Source organism: Cricetulus griseus, chromosome 4 (assembly GCF_003668045.3).
Source record: "Cricetulus griseus strain 17A/GY chromosome 4, alternate assembly CriGri-PICRH-1.0, whole genome shotgun sequence".
Taxonomy (NCBI): Eukaryota; Metazoa; Chordata; class Mammalia; order Rodentia; family Cricetidae; genus Cricetulus; species Cricetulus griseus.
This window is the reverse complement of record NC_048597.1, coordinates 182,172,059-182,196,567: the sequence shown is the minus strand read 5'-3', so window position 1 is coordinate 182,196,567 and position 24,509 is coordinate 182,172,059. Positions and strand designations below refer to the sequence as shown.

General features: G+C 38.5%; 1 protein-coding gene across 1 annotated transcript in view; it reads left to right on the top strand.

Annotated features, from left to right (window-relative positions):
* The window catches only part of Mindy2 (MINDY lysine 48 deubiquitinase 2), a 57,777-nt gene that overhangs the window by 9,139 nt on the left and 24,129 nt on the right, over positions 1-24,509 (top strand). Inside the window, exons 2-5 of the mRNA XM_027411223.1 lie at positions 3,518-3,575; positions 13,240-13,304; positions 19,380-19,538; positions 23,624-23,726. Coding sequence (XP_027267024.1) covers positions 3,518-3,575; positions 13,240-13,304; positions 19,380-19,538; positions 23,624-23,726 — 385 coding nt within the window. The remainder of the gene's footprint in view (positions 1-3,517; positions 3,576-13,239; positions 13,305-19,379; positions 19,539-23,623; positions 23,727-24,509) is intronic.

The window sequence follows — 24,509 nt, the reverse complement described above, 5'->3', positions numbered from 1 at the left end:
ACAAATGTATTCAGATGTCAGCGCTTCAAAAATGATACTGAAACACCTTGATAAATACTGTATAACAATAGCTAAAGTAGTCTAAAGCAAAAATTAGTAAATTGTCCTGTAAAGAACTGCTTAGTGGGGCTAGAGAGATAGCTGAGGGTAAGAGCACTGGCTGTGGCCTGGAGAGATGGCTCAGAGATTAGGAGCACTGGCTGTTCTTCCCAAGGTTCTGAATTCAATTCCCAGCAACCACATAGCATACATACATACATGCAGACAGAGCACTGTATACATAATAAATAAATAAATCTTAAAAAAGAAAAAAATCACTGGCTGCTCTCCCAGAGGACCTGGTTTAGTTCCCAGCACCCAAGTAGTAGCTCACAACTACTATCTCTAACACCAGCTCCAATGGATCTGATGATCTCTCCTGGCCTCTTCTGGTTTCTATGGGTACCAGGCATACAAATGGTACACAGACATATATGCAGGCAAAACACCCATATGTATAAAATAAAATAATAAAAAGTTAAAACTATGGGCTAGAGAGATGGCTCAGAGATTAAGAGCACTGACTGCTCTTCTAGAGGTCCTGAGTTCAATTCCCAGCAACCACATGGTGGCTCACAACCATCCATTATAAGAGCTGGTGCCCTCTTCTGGTGTGCAGATATACATGGAAGCAGAATGTTGTATACATAATAAATAAATAAAATCTTTAAAAAAAATTTAAAACTAGTTAGTAATCATGTTAAGCATTGTGTTTCATGAGTCTCTGTTAGAGAAATTAAAGTTTCCTACTGTAGTACAAAAAAATGTAGAGTATATTGAAATGTAGCCAAAGAATACATAAACAATGAGCAAAAAAAACTCAACTTTTTCTTAAAATAACAGACAGCTAACTGTAATTTACAAGTGAACTTCAGTTTTAAAATCGTATATAGGAAGTGGGCTGCAGAGCTGGCTCAGCGGTTCAAACCACTCACTGAGAACTCTTGCAGAGAACCTAAGTTTGAGTTTCCACACCCAAGTTAGGGCTCACAACTGCATATAACCCCAGCTGCATGGGATCTAGCATACTTTTCTGGCCTCTGAGTATGTGTACACACATGGCACATACTCATATAAATATATACATATAAGTAAAATATATATATTTTAAAACATATTATTTAGAAGAATGGTTTATTGAGTACACTGCAATGGGGCATTGGACTAGACAGTAACTAGAATGCTGCCTGCAGGCAAAATTATTTTTAGAATACGTTATTACAGAGAATAAAAATCATTTAGAATAATAAGATGAGCAAGCCTCTATGGCATATCTTGTTTTTCACTAAGTAATAAATCCAGAAAACTGGACCCTAAGCATCAGCTGTCATATGTTATGACACTGCTATGTCTTGCAGCAAACATTTTGGAAACTTGTTTTATTATTGATTAAAAACCTTTTAATATGTAATTAACACATTTGATAGCATACACTTAGAATACCTTCTTTAACAATTAGGGAGCTATTAGAGAAATTAATGATTTAAAGTTTCCTTGGTTGAACAGAAAATAATCATTAATATATCTTTAATTATGTTCTTCTACAATTGATATGGTAGTTATTTGGAATTTCCATCTTGAATATTTTTAAGACTTTCCAAAAATTGTATGTGTGTGAGTGTTTGCCTGTATGTATGTATGTGTACTATGTGTGTGCCTGGTGCCTTCAGAGTCTAAAAGGAGGTGTCTAATCTCCTAGAATTGAGTCACAAACAACTGTGAGCTATCATGATTGTGCTAGTGCTCCTAACTGCTGAGGCATCACTCTAGTCTCCTGCATATTTATTTTTCTTCTGTTCTATGAATTAACAGAGTATGATTGTAGATGTCAGTTAAGATATTTAATCATCAACCGTGGGTATGTGATATATGTAACTCATCTGACAATTCATTTGAAAATTTATTTTAGGCCAGCAAGGTAGATAGATCAGTGGCTAAAAGCACTTGCTATACAATCCTAGCAACCTTAGTTTACAGCACCTCACCAGCTCTTACAATCTCTCTACTATAACTCTTTTGTAGCCTCTAGGAGTAACCATAATCTTTATTTTTGTTAATAGGTTTTGTTTTTTCATTTTCTGAAACAAGGTCTGTGTCTTGTGTAGCATAGGCTGGCCTCACACTGATAGCCAGAGTTGGCCTTGAACTCTCTTGATCCTCCTGTCCCCCATCTCCTAAGTGCTAGGATTACAGGTATATACTACTATGCCTGGCTATCTATCTATCTATCTATCTATCTATCTATCTATCTATCTACCTACCTATCTATGTATCTTGACAAGGTCTCCCTACATAGGCCAAGTTGTCAGCCTTCTGAGTGTTGGAATTACAAGTTTACTTTTCCATATATATATATATATATATATACATATATATATATATATATGTATATATATATATAGTTTTGTCACCTACATGTGTATCTCTAAATAATATAGCTTATTTTTACCATTTTTAAATAAATTTATGTTTTTTTGTTTTTGTTTTGTTTTTAGTTTTTTGGTTTTTCAAGACAGGGTTTCTCGTTTAGCTTTGGAGCCTGTCCTGGAACTTACTCTGTAGACCAGGCTGGTCTTGAACTCAGAGATCCACCAGCTTCTGCCTCCCAAGTGTTGAAATTTAAGGTGTGTACCACTGCCTGGCAATATTCATATTTTAAATAAAATCATACAGATGAATTTTTTAGTGTTTAGTGTTAGTACTTGAATACTGTATTTATTTGAACCATTATGAATATGAAGCATTGCTCCATCCTGCCCTCCAGAAAATGATTCCATTGATGACTTGTTACATGCTTGGTGCCTCTTCCTGCTCTTTAACTGAATTTTCTACCATTCTGGACTCTGTGACAGGGTCTTAGAGCAATTATGTTAGAGGTTAAAAGGACATGGCTTTTCAGACTTCTCAATATCTCTGTATGATCCTCTATCACCTTGTAATTGTTATAGTGACATAACTTTGTTATACTTCATTTTTTGTTGTTTTATTTGCCTTTTAACATTTTAAAAAATATTATTTGTGTATGTGTGTATAAGATGTGAGTAAGGATTCATGTATGTCTTGGTGCGCATATGTATAGTGGTGTGTGTATGTATCATGGTGTGTGTGAAAGTTGGAGGACAGCTATAGGAGTCCATTCTATCCTCTCATCCTGGGATCAAACGTAGGTCATCAAGATCACTTATCAAGCACTTTTGCCTGCTGAACTATTTTTTTCACCCTTACTTGCATTTTTTGAGAAAGCCACACTCTATAGCTCAAGCTTTCTTAAAACTCATGGCCATCCTTCTATTGAGTACTGGGAGTACAGGCATGAGCCACATGCCTGGATGACTTTGTTATATAAGCATAAATGTTAATGTATTTATATATTAGGTGTTTGTGTGTGTGTGTATATGCAAATGTGTGCTTGTTTTTGACTACAGGAAACAATTCAGTCAAAAGCATTTTTATAAATATAATAATTTGTTTTTTTCAGGTGAAACTTCCACCAATGATGGAAATCATAACTGCAGAACAGCTGATGGAATATTTAGGTCAGTGCCAAAGACTTGGTGATTTTGTATCTTTACAAAATTAAATGAAGTTTTCCAAGCTGTTATTTTACTGGTGCTATTATATAATCTATTTTAAAAATTATAGTTCTGAATCTGCTAATTAAAAATTTTAACAGTATGTTCCTATTCTCGGCTGTTACAACATTCTTCTGACCATCATTAGAATCCTGAACTATAAATAATAAGACTGGGCAAAGTCCAGAGAATAGCACACTAATTAATTAATCCTAGTAAATTGCAGAGTGAGAAAAGATACAGAAACTTTGACATTAGAAAAATACCTTTTTAGCTGGGTGATGGTGGCACATGCTTTTAATCCCAGCACTCGTGCGGGAGGCAGAGGCAGAAGAATCTCTGTGAGGCCAGCTGGATTTACATAGCTAGCTCCAGGTCAGCTAGGGCAGTTACATAGAAAAACCCTGTCTTGAAAAACCAAAAAGAAAGGAGGGGAGGAGGGAGAGAGGCAGGAAGGAAGGAAGGAAGGAAGGAAGGAAGGAAGGAAGGAAGGAAGGAAGGAAAGAAGGATGGATGGATACCTTTTTAGAATTGTGTTGACTTGGATTAAAGTTGAAGGAGTTGGGTTGGAGATGTAGCTCAGTGGTGGAGCACTTGCCTAGGATGTATGACGTCCGGGATTTAATCAATAAAGTTGAAAAACAAAAACAAACATAACAAGACACACACACACACACACACACACACACACACACACACACACACACGCTATTATGATATAAGAGAAAAGAAAAATATACAGCCAAGGTAGCCAGAGGTTTTGGGGTCATGGGACTTAGCTATTTAGAATGGCACAAAGTAATCCAGAAGAGAGGGAGAAGGAATGGGAGTAAAGTGAACAGAGTCCATGTAAAATCATCTACTTAGGATCAGTCTGGCCCGAACAAGTGGCTTAAGGTCCTAAGCTAGTTTGAGATTACTCTAGTTCTCTGAAGGAGTTAGAGATATTTATTTTATATAGCATGGAGGAGGGGGTGCATGCACATGAGCTTCAGTGCAGGGAGGGGTTCCATGGATCACACTTAAGTCATCAGGCTTGTAGGGCAAAGTGCTTTTACCTGCTGAGCTATCTCAACAACATGGGATGTTATAATACTTGAGTTAATGTGCAAACAGTAGTGGAAGGATTATAAGAAAAACCATTAGTTGTTTTCCAAACATCTAGGTGAGATACCCCAAAGGATGGGAATTATGTGTGTATTTGTGTGTGTGTGCATATATACATGTGTAGTCATACATGGCTGTATGCCAGAAAACAAACTCAGGTGTCATTCCTCAGACACTGTCTTTTTCTTCTTTTTGAGACTGAATGCTTCACTGGCCTGAAGCTTTCCAACAAGTATAGGCTGGCCACTAAACACCAAGAATCCCCATCTCTGCCTCCCTAGTGCTTGGATAACAAGCATGCACGTTCAGCTTTTGGAAGTTCCATTTATCTACTTAATTGATTTTGAAATAAGATCTTGCTACATAAACCAAGCTGCCCTCTAGTTCAAAAATCCCCCTGCCACTGCCTGCAAATGCTGGCATTACAGGTGTAATTTACACCCAATAGAAATGGGAATTTTGCCTGGTGAAGGTTAGAGGAAAAGCAAATGAGTTTCATTTTGGAAATTTCTGCTCCTAGGTAAGACGTGGGCCAAATGCAGCTGTAACTTGTTCAAGTATTTGACATAGAGAAAGGAACATAGGCATGTCGATGCCTAGACAATATTAAGAAGTCTAATTAAGTAGGAGAGCAAGGAAAGAGATACCTTGATAGAGGGAGCCATTGTGGAGTTAATGAGAAAACTGGCACTAGAGAAATTCCCAGGAATCCACAAGGATGACTCCAACTAAGAATCTAAGCAACAGTGGAGAGGGTACCTTAAATGCCCTCTCCCTATAATGAGATTGATCACTACCTTAAATGCCATCATAGAGCCTTCATCCAGTAGCTGATGGAAGCAGCAGAGAGTCACAGCTAAGCACTGAGCCGAACTCCTGAAATCCAATTGTAGAGGGGAAGGAGTGATGAGCAAAGGGCTCAAGACCATGTTGGGGAAACCCACAGAAACAGCTGACCTGAGCAAGTGGGAGCTCACGGACTCCAGACTGACAACTGGGGAACCTGCATAAGACCAAACTAGGCCCCCTAAATGTGGGTATCAGTTGGGGGCCTTGGGCAGTCTATGAAGCCACTGGCAGTGGAACCAGTATTTACCCCTAGTGCATGAACTGGCTTTTTGGAGCTCATTCCCTATGGAGGGATACTTTCTCAGCCTAGATGCAAGGGGGAGGGCCTCTGTCCTGCCCCAAATGATGTGACAAACCTTGATGATCCTCCATGTGAGGCATCACCCTCTCTGAGGAGTGAATGGGAGTGGGATGATGGGAGGGAGGGGGAACTGAGATTGGTATATAAAATAAGATTTTTTTAATTTAAATAAAAATTTTAGTTCAAAAAAGAAGCCTAATAAAATAGAGTCGGAACTAGGCTAATGAGGTGGTACATAGCTACGCTGTGTGGGGAGACCTCAAAAAAAAAAATGAGGTAGAAAATACAGACTTGACAAATTAAGACACTTGCTGGCAAGCCTGATGATGTGAATTTGAGTCTTGGGCCTCTGGTGCTGGAACAAAGAACTGACTCTTGCAAATTGTCCTCTAATTTCCATACTTCACCTCCCAGATAAATAAATGTTGTTTATGTTTAAGATCTTATACAAGCTAGGATGTATGTTGTGACTGCAACCATCCCCAGTAGTAAGGTGATGAGACAAGTATAGTATAGTAAAGAAAAATAGTTGGGATGATGGCCTCATTGGGCTTTTTAAAAATTATTCTTTGAAAGCCGGGCATTGGTGGTGCACAACTTTAATCCCAGCCCTCCGGAGACAGAGACAGGAGGATCTCTGTAAGTTCGAGGCCAGTCTGGTCTACAGAGAAAGTTTCAGGACAGCCTCCAAAGCTACACAGAGAAGCCCTATATCAAAAAACAAAACAAAATATCCTGTCAATACAAATAAACTATAAAAATAGACCAGTATTAAAACATTTTAATTTTGACTACAGTTAACTATGTCTTCTTCTCTAAGATCATCTGGGATAAACTAACTACTACTTGCCAGATTCTATCCTAATGTAAATATTGGTTTTGTTTTTAATTTTCAGTTGCCTAGAACAGCTTCTTAGTAACAAATTCTGATTGGGGACTTTCTTTGAAATTTTTTTCTCTGTGCACTGATATTTCAAAGGCTGTGAATTCTTATTCTAACCTTCTAGTTAGCCTATGCCAGTATACTCTTCTGAAAGCATCAATTTCATCCTCCATCTAGCTTAAAATCTCAAGGGGGTAGGATATGCCTCAGTGGTAAGCCATTGTCTAGCACTAGACCTTACCCTCCACAGTAGGAAAAGTAAATAAACATAAACATAGATACGTGTGCATATATACATCCTTACTGTCTGTTATAGGCAACCACACATTATATAACTTAGGATTTTTTTTTTATAATCTTGTTAGTTACCAGCCATATTTCCTTCTAAAACAAATTTGACATATTCATCTTTTAAAATAACCCATTTTAAAAACCCACTCATTGACTCAGCTGTTTCACAGGGGTCTTGCACATGCTTGAAAAGCATTCTGTTGCCCAGCTGCAGTGCTAACCCTCTTTCCCTCCAGAGTACTTGCTCACCTACCAGTTCAGGTCCCAGCGTTCATGTCAGATGGCTTACAGCTGCCTCTAACTCCAGACCTGACACTTCTCTGGCCTCTGCAGGCACCCATGTTCACATGCACATACACATACATAACATTTTAAATTTTAAGTGTATATGCTGTGTGTGTGTGTGTGAGAGAGAGAGAGAGAGAGAGAGAGAGAGAGAGAGAGAGAGAGAGAGAGAGAGAGAGAGAAGAGAGAGAGAGAGAGAAACAGAGACAGACAGAGACAGAGACAGAGACAGAGATCTGCCTTTCCAAGTTCTGCCCAGTTCTGAACCACTTTAGACAGCTCCTTCCAGAGGCTGTTTATAAGCCTGGCTGGCTTCGTTATCTGTTTCTAAAACTACTTGAGATTCAAGCATTTATTTTATTTTACCCTTTGTTATGCTTTATTCTTGATTTAATCTCTGTGGAAAATAAAGATTTCTCTATTTTCAAGAGTAAGAAATATGATTTTTGTACAACCAAATTGTTGATTTTTAAAAGTCACATCTTTGTCCTAATATTTATTTTAAACCATGACAAAAATGGATTTGACTTTCAACAAATATGCAAAGAGTGCTGGGGAAATGCTCAGTAAAATGCCTGCAATACAAGGATGAGGACACCAGTTTGATCTTCAAGAATGCATATAAAAACCTGGGCATGGTAATAGCACTTGTCATTCTAGTGCTGGCGAGATTAAAACAGGCAGCTCCCTGGGGCTCACTGGCCAGCTATTATAGCCTAATGGGTACACGCCAGACCCCAGTAAGGAACCCTATTTCAAAACCCAAGGTAGAAAACTCACAAGTATCAACAGCAGTGACTGACTTCTGGCTTCCATATACTCATGTTTACACACACAAAAGAAATACATTGCCAGAGTAGTGCATATGTAATCCCTGTATTGCAGAGGAGGTAGGTGGGAGGATTCCAAGTTCAAGACCAGCCTGGGTTGCATAATGAGAACCTATCTCAAAACAAGCAAAAGGGGGAAGAAGAGGAGGAGGAAGAGAAGGAGGAAGAGGAAGAGGAGGAGAAAAAAGAGGAGGAGGAGGAGGAAGAAGAAAGAAAGAAAGAGAAAATGCTAGAGAGATAGTTTAGTGGTTAAGATCATATACTGCTCTTCAAAAGGACCCGAGTTCAGGTCCCAGCAGTAAGTGGCTTACAGCTGCCTGTAACTTCAGACCTGACACCCTCTTCTGACCTCTGCAGGCACCCATGCTCACATGCATGTATCTACAAATAACGTTTCTGAATTTTAAGTGTGTGTGTGTGTGTGTGTGTGTGTGTGTGTGTGTGTACTTGTGCACTCACACAGATGAGTGTGCTATGGAGACCAGAAGACCAGAAGACAGCATTGGATCCCCTGTGGCTGAAGTTACAGGCAGTTGTGAACTTCCTGACATGAGTGTTGGGAAGCAAACTCAGGTCCTCTGCAAGATTAGTATTTGCTCTTAACTGCTGAGCTGTCCTTCCAGCCATCTCACACATAATTTTAAAAATAAAATAGTTCTTTTAAAAAAGCAAAGATATTGAAGAGAACAAAAAACCCAAAAAGAAAGAAAAGAAATGCTTCTGTTTTGTGAAACAAGGTTGCTATGTAATCCAGGATGTCCTGGAGCTGGCAGTCATAGGCACCAGAGCTATGGAAAAGAAGTACCTTTTATGTAAACGGTGTTTTAAAAATAAGTACAGACACTATAGTGTGATAATCTAGGTAAAAGTGTACTTTTAAGAGGTAATTTATTTCTGTGTCTAAAACTGAAAGGTGCTTTCTTAGAAGCTTAATTTCTTCTTTTTAAAAAGACTTGATTATAAGGACTGTAAGGCTAGTTCAGTGGTAGAACATACCTTAGCACTCAACAAAGCTCTGGGTTTGCCCTCCAGTGCATCCACACACAAAATCATTCAAATTCTTATATTACAAATTCTTCCTAAACTATATGTTTCCAGCATTGTGTACCTAGTACACTAGGTATCTTGTGCTATATAATAAATCATCCAAAACAATAATAATTTATTTCACAGTATCTTTGGGTCAAGAATCTGGGTGACAGCCTCATTCAAGTCTTAGGAGGCCGAAGACATGGTGCCCACAAGAACCGCCACTTCAGATGACAGTGTAGCTATGGAGAATTGGTAGCTATTGACACACTGAGTTGATGGCAGGACTCAGTTTCTCTTAAGGTGTGGTACTAGAGCCCTTTGTTATCTGATGACTGTTGGCTGGAAGCTTCCTGCCATAGGAAGCTCTCTGTAAGGAGCTTCACAACATGGGAGCTAGCTGTCTTCAGAGTGAGCAGTAGAGAGCACAACAATAAAAGCTACAGTATTTTATGTTCTAGTCATATAAGTGACTTCTCATTACTCTGTCATATTGAAGTAAATCAGGCAGGTGTGATGGAACCCACCTATAATCCCAGCACTGGAGAGACTGAGGCAGGAGAATCATGATTTCAAGGCTAGCCTGGGCTACCAATATGACCCTGTCTATAGAACACGGGAAAAACAAACAAGATAATGAGTCAGTAAATACATTCTATATAGGATATATATATAAAAAGTATAAGTATAAGGAGAGTCTTGCCATTAATCCCCAAGCTTTATTGTGGTGATATTTTGTTTATGATCTAATAAAGCTTGCCAGAAGATCAAATGCAAAGTTTGCCACAGCCATAGAGGCCAGGCAGTGATGGTACATACTTTTTTGTTTTGTTTTGTTTTTTCTTGTTTTTCCGAGCCAGGGTTTCTCTGTGTAGCTTTGGAACTTATCCTGTCACTCACTCTATAGGCCATGCTGGCCTCGAACTCAGAGATCTTCCTGCCTCTGCCTCCCAAGTGCTGGGATTAAAGGTGATGGTACACACTTTTAATCCCAGCAGCCACACTAGCTAGTCAAAGAAGCTGGGTGGTGGAAGTGCATGCCTTTAATCCCAGCACTAGAGAGGATTATAAAACAGGAGCTCAGGGTCTCAGTCTATTCAGTGTGCAGTCATGATGAGGACAGGATTGCTCCAGCCTTGGTAGAAGTAAGAACTCTCTAGTGCAGACCACTCACATTCTCCATTATCCAAATAAATCCATATATAATTTGTTCACAAATTAAGTTTTCAGTTAAATGTAACATCAAAACTTCAACCTAACCAGGTTTCATGGTATATGTGTGAAATCCCAGCATTCAGAATATCATAAATTTGAGGCATCCTGGACTAAATAGAAACTGAAACTGTTAAATACTTGAGACCTAGATTCATACCCCAATACAAACAAAACAATCTGTATAATTTAAAAATTACATATTCGTTACCAGGCAGTGGTGGCACATGCCTTTAGTCCCAGCAGTTGGGAGGCAGAAGCAGGCAGATCTATGTGAGTTCAAGGCCAGCCTGGTCTACAGAGCAAGTGCCAGGACAGACTCCAAAGCAATACAGAGAAACTCTGTCTCAACCCTCCCCCCAAAAAACATATGCTATTCCATAAAGCAATTATTTTAGCACATTGAAGTTCTTCTGTATAAGTAAAATGAAGTCATTGCAGGTATAACTGTCTTAAAATAAAGATTAATGTTACTGGAATTCTTTTTCTTTTAGAGTTGCAAAGCTTAAGATAATATTTGGTGTAGTCTTTATAAGTGTATTTCAAAGTCGAAAGTAAAGGTTATAGTAGAGTAGTTTTGTTAATTCATTAGCTACTTGAGTGAGAAGCTAGTTTCATATCTTACTGTTTCTATCAAAATAAATTCCATTTAAAATGAAATATTTAGCAAGGCAGTGGTGGTACAAGCCTTTAATCCCAGCACTTGGGAGGCAGAGGCAGGTGGATCTCTATGAGTTCAAAGCCAGCCTGGTCTACTGAGTGAGTTCCAGAACAGGCTCCAAAGCTACAGAGAAACCCTGTCTTGAAAAACCAACACAATGAAAGATTTAAACATTTAAAAGGAGGCACACAAAGATTAAAGAAAGCATATTATTTATCTGTAAGCTCTAAAGTGGTTGAGATCTTTCTGAACATAGCATCTAATCCAGAGTATGCATAGCTATTTCCGTTCTGGAAAAAATAAACAACAACAAACTGTCATAAAGTGTAAAAAAAAAAAAACACTATAGGAAAAAATCTTTACTAAATATATCACAAGGATTGTGCTAATTTCTCTCATTCTGAAAGAGCTTTTAGGGTCAGTGAAGACTTAGTGAGTGAAGGAAGCACCTGCCATCAAACCTGACTACCTAAGTTCAGTCCCCAAGACCTACATGGTAGGAGGAGACATTTGAATCCCACACCTTGTTCTCTGACTTGCATATGTGCACATGCACACACACACACACACACACACACACACACACACATGCACTAAATAAATACATAAATAGAAATATGGTAGAAATGTAAAAGCTTTTATAACTCAATAAAATGATAATAAATATACTGATAATTTAAAGAAAAGGGCATTTTCAGTTAATTTTACAGGCAATATGTAGATTGAGGCTATAGTTCAATGGTAGAGCACATATGCATAGTACATGTTCAAGGCCCTAGGTTCTATACACAAGAACTCCACATATCTTCATAGAAAAATAATATGTCATGTATGGCATCCTATGTCTTTATCCCTAGCTCTTGGGAGACAGAAGCAGGTGGATCTCTGTGAGTTCCTGGCCACTCAAGGCTACATAGTGAGACCTTGTCTTAAAAAACAAAAGAACAAGAACAATGCTGCACTTCAGGGGACCCAAGTCAAGTGTACCTACCTGTAGACAGTTCACAACTGTCTGTAGTTTCATTCCCAGGGGATTTGACACCCTCTTCTAGCCTCTGAGGTAACACATGATGCACAGACATATATGCAGGCAAAACATCCATACACATAAATAAAATGTTAAGAAATGTGTGTGTGTGTGTGTGTGTGTGTGTGTGTGTGTGTGTGTGTGTGTACATAGAAAGAAAAAGAGACAGATACATATAAAATTGTGCGCCACATTTTTAAAGATGCCACATATATTGAAAAGTTATATATTATATACATTAAAAAATGATAGCAGTGACTAAGATACTATCCATCAGCTTCTGCCTCCCAAGAGCTAGAAATAAAAGAGTGGTATACATTGGTATAGATTTTTGTACATTGGTATCATCTGTGGTTTTTGAGATCATTGGAGGAGAGGTAGTTAAATTTATTGCAATTGAAGTTGGCACATTCTTTGGAATCTCTATAGGTCATAGAAAGATGCTCAAATATATTGTAAAATGGAAAATAAAAAAGAAGATTCAAATTAGGCCTGATGGCATAGACCTGTAAATCTAGTTGTTCAAGAGGCTGAGGCAGGAGGATCTCTAGTTCAAGGCCAGCCTGGGTACAGAGCAAGGTCAAGCCAAACTGAGCAACTTAGTGAGACTTTGTATCAATGACTAAAAGAAGTGGGGCTGGAGAGATGGCTCAGTGGTTAAGATCACTTCCTGCTCTTGCAGAGGATCTGGATCTGATTCCTAGCACCCACATGGCAGCTCACAATCCTCTGTAACCACAGTTTGGGGAGGCCAATACCCTCTTCTTGACTCAAGGCACACTTATACACAGACATGCATGCAGGAGAAACCATACATACATACATACATACATACATACATACATACATACGTTAGTTTTAAAAAGGGCTGGAGGTAAAGTTCTACATGCTTGCTTGCCATGAATAGGACCCTGGATTCAGTCCAAAGTACCACAAAAAGGAAGAAAGGGAGAGAGGAAAGGGAAAGTTCATGAGCATTATATGTATACCTTGAAGACTATATAAGGAGAATAGTTAACCTTAACTTTCTTTGGGTAGAACTAAGGAGTTGGACGTTATAAGCAACCTGTTGCTGCAATATTTAAATATTTATATTTAAAATCATTTATAAGCGGAGTGTTTTTTAAAGGCAATTTATAATTTCTTTTTACAGGCGACTACATGCTTGAGGCAAAGCCAAAAGAAATTTCAGAAATTCAACGTGTAAATTATGAACAGGTAATAAACATGATTTTTATATTAAAATATGTAATTTTACATTATGAATATACATAATGATCATTGTCTGTGGTTTGAAACTTTTTCTATACAGGACTGGATAGTAAATGTTTTAGGCTTTGCCAGCTACATAAGTTCAAGTCTATTGCTTATTCTTTCTTTTTTTTAAACTACCCTTTGAAAATGTAAAAAACAAAAACAAAAACAAAAACAAAAACAAAACATATCTTAGCTGAGCAACTTAAAACATATTTGGTTCAGAAGCCATAATTTTTGGATTCCTGTTTTCTATGAATATATGTGTTAATGATGTATTGATATCATCTTATAAACCTGTACAGGATAACTTGGCATTTTTCTTGAAAAAAATTGACTCTCAAGTGAATTTGTCATTGATTTATCTTTTCTTGTTTCATTTAAGTTACTATCATTTTTCCGGTGCTAAGAATTGAATTCAATACCTTGTACATGCCAGGTAAACACTCAACCAGTCCTCAAGTTATATTTAGGATAAAGTTGAGTAAACACTGGCTGAGATGTCAGGACACATTCTGCAATTGTGTAATCTCAACACATCCACATTTTTTGGTATGTTCTTTAGAGACTCTGTTCTGTAACGAAGGCACAGTAGGTTCAAAATTACCAAGCTGGGCATTAATAAGCGAGCCTCATTTTCTTCAGTTTTCTTTGTATTTATCAATGAAAGGAAGGAAAAAGAAATTAGCTTTTTTTGTGAAAAGAATGGTCACCTGTGGAGGAAATGAACATCACTGGGGATTCATTCTCACTGTCCAAGTAACCTTTAAAATATGTGATCAGCTGGGCACGGAGAAGCCAGACCTGCATAGATTTTTATGCTAAGTAGGGCTACATAGTGAGACCCTCTCTCAAAAAACAAAACAACCATCAGGAGCAAATTCACAACAGGAAACAAAGTTCATTTTTTTTTTCAGAGTTTATCTTTCCGTCTTTCTCTCTCCCTTTCATTGATTGATTGATTGATTGATTGAGACAGGGTCTCACTGTATAGACTTGGCTGTTGGCTGGCCTGGAGCTCACACCATAGAGCAGATTAGCCTTGGATTCACATAGAAACACCTTCCTCTACCTCCCAGTGCTGGGATTAATTTAGGGAGTTTCTTGAATTTGAATGTTCATATAATCTTGTCCTAATACAATTGAAAAAAAAACAACATCTTGCATTATAGGCAATCAATAACTGAAGTCAACTTTTAGGCTGATTTAAATTTTATTAGAGAAGACTGAAGTATAGCTCAGAAGGACCTATGTTTAGTACTCAGTAACTGGCCCAAAAATTACTAGGAGAATTTGTAGTTTAGAGTAGTGATTTTCAGGGGTTTTTTTTTTTTGTTGTTGTTGTTGTTTTGTTTTTTTGCAATAGAAACTTCTTACTCAATTAATCTTTTTTTGGGGGGGGCGAGGTTCGAGACAGGGTTTCTCTGTGGCTTTGGAGGCTGTCCTGGAACTAGCTCTTGTAGACCAGGCTGGTCTCGAACTCACAGAGATTCACCTGCCTCTGCCTCCCGAGTGCTGGGATTAAGGGCATTAACCCTTAATTAACCGCCTAGCCAATGAAATCTTAACATCAGCTTCTAGTACATAAAATCAATAAGTGATGTTTATTTTTATATTATCTGATTGTTTTTCTAAGCTAGCATACAAAGTAATGTGTTTCACTGTAGAATTTTCATACATGCTTTGTTCTTATGGTACCCCTCTCCTACCCTTCCTCTTTTCTGGTCCTCTTCTTCTCCCAAATAGCCCTTCCTACTTTTCACTTTACATGAATTCCAATACTGTCATTTTTTTCTCTCTCTTTTCCCCTAAACTTTATATTTCATCTTCCCCTTTCAGAGTCCCCTTTCTAATTTCATGACTTATGTGCACACAAAACCAGTAAATAATAGTTCATATATAGGTCGTGGTAAGGTTTCATTTATATCACTTATAAGTTTATATAGTTTCTTACTGAACTCAATGAGGCATTTTTGGATAACATCAAAACTCCAATTCAGAACAGTGGTTGGTTATCCTAGTATCATTTTACTTCTGTTGATGAGTCCTAAGGATCCATATGACAAGTGTTTGCAAGTGACAGCAGCATGTTTGTTCCTTTCAAACAGCCACACAGTCTGTGGATGCATTTCCATTACAGTGGCTTAGACTCCTGAATACTGGAAGAAAAGTTGTGTTTTGAGACAAAGGATATATAAGGACTTAAGGCAATCATTCCTGGTGCCACTGAGATGATTCAATGCATAAAGGAATTCAATTCCTGGAACATGCGTGGTGAAAGGAAACAACAGATTCACCCAGGTTGTCCTCTGACCTCCACATGCATGCTTTGGCACCTACACACTCCTCTCCCAACCACAGTAACCATTTTTCAGACTACCCTGTACTTAAACTACGTATGAAAAGTATTGGTGAAGTTATTCTATACTACAATTCACTTTAAGAATAGTGTGAGCAAGCTACATTCTGGATCTGAGTGCCTGTTTAAAACCCACAGGTGCCAGGCACTCTTTTTAGTGAAACTTTATATGAACTGACATGGTCAGACCTACATTTGGAAAGACCAACACAGAGCTTTGATATTCACGTGAAACCTCTGCCAAAAGCCACCGTGTTGACACTTCCTAGCCTTGCAAAAATAGACAAGGGTAAGAAAACACAGCATGTTTTCATTTTTTATTTCACTTATTTATTTTTGCAGTTGTAGGTTATTAAATAAGGGTTCTATCACTAAGCTGCACCTGACAAGTTTTTTAAATGATCACAAATGTGTTTGTAAAATATTCTCATGTTTAAGCTGGCTGTTTCAGCACACCATGGTAATCTGAGTGATCAGCAGGCAGATGGTGGAGGACTGGAAGTTCAAGGCCTGGCCTACACAGCATGACTGCCTAAAATAAATAAAAGTATGTTTTGTACTTAAATTTAAAATACTTCATTATGCTAGAAGTACCTTTGAGAGGAATTCTGAAACAGTTTTACCATCACCTTAAGGACCCAGTGGTAGCCTCTTAGGGTATCAGCAGCCGTCCATCCCTCACTCCTATATTTTATACCATAATTATCAATTTGGAATTAGGAACAAATTGTCCAAATATTTTCTCTCTTTAACATTTGTGTATAAATGTACCTGTATTATCAGTTTTATTAATTTTGATGATTATTGAATGGTAGGAAATTATTTACTGTTTTTGAGACTTGATCTTAGTATGGAGCCCAGTTTGGCCTTGAATTTCCTGTCTTCCTGCTAGAATTACAGTATGCAATGGTTTTTATTTATTCTATGAGATATATCCTGCTTATTCTTATATTTAATGTTAAAATAATCAGAAAATGGGCTTTAAAATAATTTTCATTAAATTATTTGACATTTATTTTTAATTAATTAATTCATTCATCCATGCACATGTGCCATAGTTTGCATGTGAAATTCAAGAAGACAATTTTGCAGGAATCAGTTCTCTCTTTCTACTGTGGGGTCCATCAGTGAAATTGATCATCAGACTTGTGCAGGACTTTATCTGGGCAGTTAGATTTTGTGATCTGTTTTTTGCCTATCAGACTTTACCTACAATTCCCTTCATTTATTTAGATCTATCCTTACAGGATTCCTTGCTGTCCACAAGTATTGTAATATGCTCATTTTTTGTATCAGTTTTTTGTATTTTTTATTTTTGTTGTTTGATATTGTTTTGTTTGTTTTTCAAGACAGGGTTTCTCTGTGTAGCCCTGGCTGTTTGGATCTCACTCTGTAGACCAGACTGGCCTTAAACTCAGAGACCCACCTGCCTCTGCCTCCAAAGTGCTGGGATCAAAGGTATGCACTGCCACCACCTGGTCAGAATTTAATTTCAAAGAGGCCTTTCTTTCTCTCTCTTCTTCCCTCCTCCCTTCCCTTCTGTCCTCCTTTATTTTTTCATGTTCAATATATTCAGCACAAAATCAAGTACAGGAAAAGCAACTGTTTCCATATGCCTCCCTCTCCTCTTCAACCTTCTCCATTATTACCTTCCCACACCAAGGTAGTATATGTGTTAGACCACACGCAGGGAAGTCTCATCTAGGGAAATAAGAGAAGCGTGGCCTTCTAAACGTTTTTACCTAATAGTCACAAGGATGATGGCCTCTTAAGAAGACCAGAGATAGCCCTTGGTAATTTTGGGATTTGGATCTGCAACATTCCAGTTGTTTACAAGTTCTAATCAATCAGTCAGCTTTGAAGAATCTCTAACATGTGGTGCATTTTTTCTGGGAACTTCAGTTCTCGGATGAACAATCCTACACTGGCACAGGATTGTCACCCAAAGTCAATAGCTTGATTTCACCTTTGGTGTTATATATTCAGTGAATTTTGGTAAGTGTGTGATGGAATGTATCCACCAGCATAACACAGCACAGAAATGTCTCACTGTATGCTGCTAGGTACTCCTCCCTCCCTGATTTGTTGACAACTGATCTTTTAGAGTTCTGTAAGTTCAGCCATTTCCAGAGTCAGACTCCCCAAGTCTCCATCTTTTCAGATCTGCTTCTGTTATTTAATGATATGCAGTTAGGTTCCTCCATATCCTTTCATAGCCCAAGAGCTCATTTCTAGTTTTTAAATTATAGTAAAACCATATAACATTACATTCATAGGCCATCATTTTAAACTGTACCATTTTTTTTGGCTTTTGTTTGTTTTTTGAGACAGGTTTTCTCTGTGTAACAGTCATGGCTGTCCTGGAGCTCACTTTGTAGACTAGGCTGCCCTCAAACTCACTAAGATCTGCCTGCTTCTGCCTCCCAAGTGCTGGGATTAAAGGCATGCACCACCATGCCCGGCTTAAACTGTACAGTTTAGTGGTGTTAAGTACATTTAAAGTGAGGTGTGAGAGGGCTCTAGAACTGTTTCATCTTGTGAGACTGAACTCTATACCTACCAAGCAATAACTTAACACTCTTCACTCCTGCTGCCCCAGGAGCCCTCCATTCTACTTTGTGTTCTGGTCACTGTGGTTGCTTTATGATATAGAACAGAATCACAAAGCATCTGCTCTTTGGAGAGCTTATTTTGTTCTTGAAGGGTTATCTGTGCTGTAGCATGTGACAGGAGTTCCTTCTTGTGCCATTGATAATAATGCCACAGACATTTGCACTACTGCTTCTTGACTGTTGTACCAAGCCTGGGTCCTGAAGTGGCACAGTCCTTAAACATCAGACTTTTCCTTTAGGCTTTCTAGTCTAAAAATAGACTTCCTGCCACTCTTTACAACCTCATCCTGCTCACTTTTACTTGTTAATGCTTGGCATCATATTGTACATTTGTATGGCTTTCTCTTGTTGTACCATGCTAATCACATGACAGCAGAAAGCCTGTTGTTTTCACTGTTGTATCAATGGAACTCAGATTAGTGCCAAGTACATAGTATGTACTTAACAAAAGTCTATTAAGGCCCTGAAGATGTGGCTTGTCTAACATGCACAAAGCCCTGCGTTTGATACCTACTGCTGCAGGAGTATATGAAAAAAAAAGAATAAAATAAATAAAATCATACAATGAAAATAAAAGTGTTGAAGAGGGGAATATCTTGGATAAAATGGAAATTTTAACCATTTTCTTTCTTTTTTAGTTTTTTAATTTTTATTTTTTAGAAACAGGGTACAGGGTCTTAGGCTAGCTGTGCACCTTTAATCCCAGCATGTTGGAGTCAGAGGCAAATGGATCTCTGTGAGTTCAAGGTCCACCTTGCTCTACAGAGCAAGTTCTAGAATAGCCAAAGATACACAGAGAAACACTTTCTCAAAAAAATAGAAAGAAAGAAAGAAAGAAAGAAAGAAAGAAAGAAAGAAAGAAAGAGGAAGGAAGGAGGGAAGGAAGAAAGAAAAAGGGAAAGAGAAACAAGATCTTTGTGTGTTGCCTAGGCTGGCCTGGAAATCTTGAACTCAAATGAGAACCCTGCTGGGACTACAGGTTCATGTCACCTGTCACCACCACACACAACTATTTTTGTTTTGAAGTTCTTATTCTTCTGACTTCTACTTCTCCCTTTGTATTTTCAGAATATGAGTGATGCTATGTCGATCTTGCACAAACTACAGACAGGCCTGGATGTGAATGTCAGGTTCACTGGGGTGCGAGTGTTCGAGTACACACCAGAGTGCATAGTCTTCGATCTTCTAGATATTCCTTTGTATCATGGTTGGTTAGTGGACCCTCAGGTAAGTAGAGTTTCAGCTATATAAATACAAGGGGCTTGAGAGATGGCTCAGTGGTTAAAAGCACTAGCTATTCTTGTAGACAGTTCACAATTGTCTACAAACTCCAGTTCCAGGGAGTCTAATGCTCTCTTTTGACACATGCAGACACCAGGCATGCCACTGGTACACAGACATACATGCAGGCAAAACACACATACACATAAAAATAACAGTCACATAAACACAAATGCAGGAAAGCTCATCTCAATTTATATTTTTTAAATCTGAATATGCTTGCTCTTTGACCTGTACTTAGCAAAACTGTGAGGGTACAGACACAGTCTTCCAGACCACTGAACTTGCTCAAGACTTCTGACCCTAACCACAGAGTCACATGAAGAATCCCTCACTTTTCACATCAATTGCAAGTTTAGAGGGTTTTCCAAAATATCCTAAGACTTAATGGTTTTCTAGAACCCTTGTGGTTTGAAAGAAAATGTCCCCCAAAAGGAGTGGCACTATTGGTGTAGTGTAGCTTTGTTGAAGTAGGTATGACCTTGTTGGAGGAAGTGTGTCACAGTGGAGGCAGGCTTTGGGGTCTTTTGCTTAAGCTTTGCTCAATGTCACAGTCGACTTCCTGTTGCCTGCAAGATGTAGGACTCTCAGCTACTTCTCCAGCATCATGTCTGCCTCCATGCTGCCATGCTCCCCGCCATGATGATAAAGGACTGAACCTCTCTGAAACTGTAAGCCACCACCTCAATTAAATTTTAAATTATAAATTTCCCTTTATAAGAATTGCTGTGTCTTTTCACAGCAATAGAAACCCTAACTAAGACAACTTTCTTGGGTATACCATTGCATACAAATAATTCAGCTTATTACTATAGTGGTACACACAAGAGAAATCAGATACAGGCTCATATTAACCAAGGGAAGATGCATAGGACAGAATCTAGGTAGGTTTTATCTAGGAAACTCCTGTCCTCTTTGCATGATGCCCTCCTGAAATTGGCCTATGACAACATCCATATAGTGTTGGCAATCCTAGAACTCAGCCTCCACAGTTCAGATTTCTTATGATTGATTGCCAGTGTAGTTGATCTCAGTCTCCAATCCTTCCTTTCCAGGAAGCTAAACTTGATGTCACATTGTTCAAGGGGGCCTCCATGAGTCACTGGGCTCCAGTGTGATCTGCAGGTGTGGCATGAAGGCTCTGCCATAAATATCACCATTGGTCTTGTTACTAGAGAAATCCCGAGAACTTAGAGGTTATCACTCCAGGAGTCGGGAAAGGCCAGGCCTCTCCTTGATCAAGAGCATAGCATTAAATAGAGATTTCTAATCACTCTGACAATTATTTTAAAAGCTACTCCCATATCCTCATCACTCTAATGTGTAGAAGGATTTTGCACATTGCTCTATATCCAGTGATTGCTGGTATTTAATTATCTACATTCTAGATTCACTCCAGTATAAGCAAAGTTTTAAGAAGAGCTTAGATAGAAAGATGTGGGCAAAGGTAAGGGAGGAGTGAAGCATCTTAGAGCTATCTGCAGCCAGGAACCATTGTCCTCTTAACTCTGAAGTGACAGTAGTTAAAACCCAGCAACACCACTTGCTGAAGCATGAGAGGACAGTCCAGTTACTTCCAAGTGTGGCTAGCAGCAGAGATAGACAGGAAGACCTAGTCTGCCTTCCACTCTCTAGTGTCCATCAGTACCATGCACTAATCAAGATGACTGAAAGTAAAGAAGCCACCTTTAGAAAAGAGTACAGAGGCGGTCTTGGGAGAACCAAAGGAAGAAACAGCTTCTGTCTTAACGTATAAAGTTGTTTTATTTGGTTGTTTGGGTTTTTTTGTTGTTGGTTTTGTTTTTTGTTTTTTTTCTGGAATAGAGTCTCAGTATATAAAGCAGGCTAACCTGGAATCCACAGAGCTTCTATCTTCCTGCCTTCCCAGTGCTAGGATTTCAGGCATATACCACTGTGTTTGACATTTTACATAAATGTTGAAGATTAAACTCAGGTCTTCATCCTGGCAGTACTTTACTGGCTGAGTCATCTAGCCCCATGCCTGGATTTTTAAAGTTTGTATCTTTAACCATTAATGATGTTGAACGTATTTTCCCATGCTTATTTGCTGTTAGTGTATCCTCTTCAATAAAATCTCTCCTTTTCTCCTTCCCTTTTCCCCCTCCAATTTTCTAGGTGTTTTTGGTTTTTTGAAATAGGATCTCTCTATATAACCAGAGGTAGCATAGAGTTTGTAATTTTCGGGGGCTGGAGAGATGGCTCAGAGGGTAAGAGCACTGGCTGCTCTTCCAGAGGTCCTGAGTTCAATCCCCAGCACCCACATGATGGCTCACAACCATCTATAATGAAATCTGGTGTCCTCTTCTGGCCTGCAGGTGTACATGCAGATAGAACACTATATACATAACAAATAAATAAATCTTAAATTTTCTTGCCTCTTAAGTGCCAGGTTGCTGGAGTATGCTACCACATCTGGCATCAAGGTTGTTTTATTTTATTTCATTTTAATTTTTATGTGTGTCTGTATATGTGCATATATGTACCACATGTGTGCAGGTACTTGCAGAGGTCAGAAGAGGGTATGGGCTCCCTGGAGCTTGAGTTACAGGTGATTCTTAACCATATGATATAGGTGCTGGGAATCAAATCAGGTCTTCTGGAAGAACGGTATGTATTCTTAACCACTGAGCCCTTGCTCCTGATGACGTTTTTTGTTGTTGTTGTTGTTTTTTTTTTAATTTAGTGAAACATAGTTTATTGATTTTTTTTTCTCTGTTAAGTCCAACAACTTTTTCTAGCTCTAAATCTTGACTGTTTTTCTGTTGTGCTTTTCTTTGCTAAATCTATTATGGTTTTATTTATTATGCTTAAGTCTATGACCCATTTTGAGTCAATTTTGTAAGATTTGAGTTGTTGGATATGAATATTCCCTTGCTCTGGCACATTTCATGGGTAGCTGTCACCTAAATCAATTTTTGAATAATTTTATCATTTTGAAAAGAAATTCAGCTAGTCAGTGGAAGCACACACCTTTAATCCTAGCACTTGAGAGGCAGAGGTAGGAGGATCTCTGGGTTTGAGGCCAGCCTGGTCTACAGAGCTAGTTCCATGACAGCCAAAACTACACAGAGAAACCCTGCCTTGAAAAACCAAGAAAAAGAGAGGGGGGAGGGAGAGAGGAATAGATAGAGATAGAGAGGGATGGAGGGAAGGAGGGAGGGAGAGAGAGAGAGAGAGAGAGAGAGAGAGAGAGAGAGAGAGAGAGAGAGAGAGAGAGAATATAATTACAAAGAAATATTGTAAGGAAAAAGAAATGCTGCAAAATTGATAAAAGAAATTGATGGGCAGATGGCATTGGCATTCTGAGTTTGAGGACAACCTGAGATTTATACCACCACCCCCCAATCTCAAAAAAAGTAAAATAAAATAAATGTGAAAGTGTCACAGGTGGAGGAGGGGCTCAGTATGAAGGTCACAGGCGTGTACCACCACACTGTTTGAAAACATCTGTGTTGTATCTGAACACGGAATTTTTCTTTTCTTTTTTATTTATTTTTGTTTTATGTTTATGTCTGTTTTATCTGTTTTATCTATGTGTCTGTGTGTTGCATTTATGCAGTGTCTGTGGAGATCAAAAGAGGTTGTGGACACCTATATGGGCACAGAAAAAGGAACTCAGGACCTCTGCAAAAGCAGCCAGTGCTTTTAACTGCCGAGTCATCTCTCTGCCCACTCCTCCCAATACCTCATGTTTTGTAGACTGAATTTTCTTATTGTTCCTCCCAAATACCTCATGCATTGTAGTTACTTAGATGCATCTTTATAGTCTTCACATTTGCATATAATAACTATCATTTTTGCACAATTCAAATATAACTGAGCAGTAGTTTTCATAATGTGTTAGTTAGACTGAGTTGTAAACAGAAACTGCTGGGTTCTGGCTTCTGTCCTGATGTGCTCCTAAGCATTTCTGTTTAGTGTTGTAGGCACAGGCCTACAGAGTAATGGGATTGTTTTTGTTGCTGCTCCTAATCTTGCCAGGGATAGTAAGACAGTCATTTGTTTTCCAGATTGATGACATTGTAAAAGCTGTTGGCAACTGCAGCTACAACCAACTGGTGGAGAAGATCATCTCCTGTAAGCAGTCAGATAACAGTCAGTTGGTTAGTGAAGGTGGGTGAGTGCTGCTCATACCTAGTAAAATAACTTGTCGTGAAATTCATTGAGTTTGCATTTATCTTTTATAAGTATACAAAATAATGGTTTCTTTATAACATTTTCATAGTTATAAATTTCTTAGATAGGACTTCTTGTAAGAATTAAGAGAAGCATTCGTAGATGTGCAGGAAAGGATTCTTCCAGATCCCTCTTCAGCTGGCTGTAAAATCAGGGCAGGGTGCTAATAGAAGACTTTGGATCACTTGCAGGTTTGGTGTGATCAGATGTCTATTGATTATTACTTGGGCTTATTGAATGGATTGCTTTACTGACCCTGGCCCCTTTATCTGAAGAGGGTGAATGTATTTTCCACCGTGTCTCAGTGCAGTTCAGTATGAAAGCCTCATTTTGGAACATGAGTAACTGACTGAAATTACTAAATTCACTGTCACAGAGACAGGTCATTATTTTTTCCAGAGTTTTCCCCCTTTGGAGTCCCTCTTACTCTGAAGAGTTCTTTGTCATTTTTCCTCAATAAATCTACATTTACTCTGCTTTTGAAAATATAACATTTTTCAGATGTGCTCCAGAAAATAGTGAGTTAAGAGATTTGAAACCAGAATGCTCTCAGGCTGGAAGCTATTTGGATAAACTTTCACCACCTTTCACTCCATAGTTTGATACAAGAACATACTGAGGCTGAGGTTCTCCTTCCTTACAATAGAAAAAAGTGAAAGAAAGAGATAGAGAGAATAGAAAGAGAGAGAGAGAGAGAGAGAGAGAGAGAGAGAGAGAGAG